This window comes from Lactuca sativa, chromosome 6 (genome assembly GCF_002870075.4).
Source record: "Lactuca sativa cultivar Salinas chromosome 6, Lsat_Salinas_v11, whole genome shotgun sequence".
NCBI classification, from domain to species: Eukaryota; Viridiplantae; Streptophyta; class Magnoliopsida; order Asterales; family Asteraceae; genus Lactuca; species Lactuca sativa.
This window is the reverse complement of record NC_056628.2, coordinates 8,098,922-8,101,592: the sequence shown is the minus strand read 5'-3', so window position 1 is coordinate 8,101,592 and position 2,671 is coordinate 8,098,922. Positions and strand designations below refer to the sequence as shown.

Here is a 2,671-nt window from a genome sequence, read left to right as displayed (position 1 = left end):
CCGAAAAAAACAAACCAACCTAATCTTGGATTAGAAAAGAGGAAGGGACTTTAATTTTTTTTCAATGGCTGCAATTTGAACAACAATAAAACACATTTGTTCTTGAGACCTAGAAGATTGGAACGAGGGTAAGAGGAGACAAGAAAAAAAATAGGGACAATATAGTAAATTTATTGTTTTTGCATAATTATAATAATTTAAAATGTAAAGAATAATTACAAAATATTATAAAAATCTTTATAAAATATAAAAAATCTATTAAAAATAATATTTGAGTAAATATGATATTTTAAAAGTTTATAAAAAATAAATACGCATATATAAAAATTAAGCCGGAAAAATAAATATTTTTATATTTAAGAAAGATAAATATCTCTCTCATTTTCATTTTTATATTTTAGGAACCTATATTTTACAGGTAACGAAAAAACAGGTGACTTGTTTAGCCTCTACGGATATAACCCGGATCCGAATCGAAACAGGAACATATTTTTCTCTTTGAATGAAACCTTCTCGTCGCTCACATTGGCACGAAACAGCTGCGAATCACCTACCTCGCTCGATCCGAATCCATCTGCAACTTCAGTTCGTCTTCTTCAAAGGTACTTTCCCACGATCGATCTTTCTTGTATCGTTGAAATTATACATGTTTAGATCTGTATATTCCTAAGTTTACATGTCTTTCTATCTATATATATGTTCAGATCTGTTCGTAACTTGAAAGTTGTACGATCCTTTGGCCATTAAAATTGCACAGATTTCTCTATCTTTGAATCCGTCTATACATACATCTCTAACATTTCACACCTCTTCAATTACATATGTTTGAGCTCGCGTATGCGAGATTCAATGCAATTATGTGAATCTATGAATTGAGAAATGTTTAATTGCCTCGGTATGAAATTTCGTAGATTAGAAGTTTTGTTTCGAATTTAATTGTGTAGCTGCATATGAATTCTTAGGAATTGGGGAAGAACAGCGTCCTGATTAGAAACGCCTTTTTCAAAAATTTGAATTGGGGAAAAATTTGATGATTACATTTACACTCTTCTCTCAACCATATCCTTGAGCAGATTGGGAACATTCAATGTCTTCATATCACGAAACCTATTTTTCTATCAAACTTAGTGATTATATGAATTCTTCTTCAATTTGTTTTCGCATCCAATGATCCAAATCTTGTTCAATTTCAACAGATCATGCCTGGGCAGAAGATTGAAACAGGTCATACAGACATAATCCATGATGTCTGTATGGATTACTATGGAAAAAGAGTAGCATCCGCCTCCTCTGATGCCACCATCAAGATAATCAGTGTCACCACCACCACCACCACCACCGCCACCTCACACCCCCTTGCCACATTGACAGGTCACAATGGTCCAGTCTGGCAGGTTGCATGGGCCCACCCCAAATTCGGGTCACTTCTTGCATCATGTTCATACGATGGCACTGTAATAATCTGGAAAGAAGGCAACTTAAACGACTGGACACTTGCTCACACCTTTAATAACCACAAATCATCTGTAAACTCAATCGCGTGGGCCCCACATGAACTTGGTCTCTGTTTAGCTTGTGGGTCCTCTGATGGGGACATTTCGGTTCACACTGCCAGGTCAGACGGTGGGTGGGACACCACAAAGATTGACCAAGCTCACCCTGTTGGCGTGACAACTGTCACGTGGGCCCCATCAATGACACCTGGATCTTTAATCGGGTCTGGTGTGTTTGACCCTGTTCAGAAGTTAGCATCAGGTGGAAATGACAACATTGTGAAGATATGGAATTTTGTTAATGGAGAATGGAAATTGGATTCCATTCCTACCCTTAAAATGCATGGTGATATTGTAAGGGATGTGGCGTGGGCCCCAAATTTAGGGCTTCCAAAGAGCACAATTGCAAGTGCTTCACAAGATGGGAGTGTTGTGATATGGAGTGTGGGTGGGAAAGAAGGTGAGGAGTGGAAAGGGAAGGTGTTAAATGACTTTAAAGCCCCTGTTTGGAGAGTGTCGTGGTCGCTAACTGGGAATCTTTTGGCTGTTGCTTCTGGGGACAATAATGTCACGTTGTGGAAAGAAGCTCTTGATGGCGAATGGCAACAGGTAAAAACTTCTGAATAGTTTTTTTTTTTTTTTTTTTTTTATTCAATACAGAATTTTGAAAATTTTTTTTTAATGCATGTTTTGTTGTTTTAAATTGGGAATGATTTATGTGATTGGTTGTTTTGAAAATGTTAGAAGGAACAAAAGTGATGGATGATATGGTTTATGTTTAGTTTTTGATGACTTGTATGACTCTCATCATTAAGTTCTGAATCTTAATAGATGATTTCATAGGTGATTTGTTTCTTTTTGATTAAGCACTTAATCATGGTTGTTTCTTTTTTGCTTAATCAGGATATGATGATTTTATGGGTTAAGCCAAAAAACGGCTTAATATATTAAGACACCAACTATTTACATGTCAAAATTGAATAAAAGAGTAGGATTAAGTTCATGGTTATTAATGTGCTAATTCAATGTCTTTATTTGGTTGAATGACCCTGCCAAAGGTTCGTCCACCATAGTTGATGAGATTGGTGGGACCATCTTTATTATAAAATAAAAAAGAAAATAGAAAATAATAAAATAAGGGTAATATAGTCATTTCAAGTATGATAGGAAAGGAAAAC

At 35.6% G+C, this 2,671-nt stretch overlaps 1 protein-coding gene across 1 annotated transcript; it reads left to right on the top strand.

The window, feature by feature from the left end:
* Positions 1–442: 442 nt before the first annotated feature.
* LOC111921864 (protein transport protein SEC13 homolog B) lies at positions 443–2,335 on the top strand. The gene is made up of 2 exons (XM_052764537.1): positions 443–602; positions 1,197–2,335. Exon 2 carries the CDS (start codon positions 1,200–1,202, stop codon positions 2,118–2,120), a length of 921 nt encoding a protein of 306 aa, XP_052620497.1. The 5' UTR covers positions 443–602; positions 1,197–1,199; the 3' UTR covers positions 2,121–2,335.
* Positions 2,336–2,671: the final 336 nt, after the last annotated feature.

Excerpts from the sequence above, each read along its gene's own strand:
- LOC111921864 (XM_052764537.1), top strand. The coding sequence starts at position 1,200 with ATGCCTGGGCAGAAGATTGAAACAGGTCATACAGACATAATCCATGAT.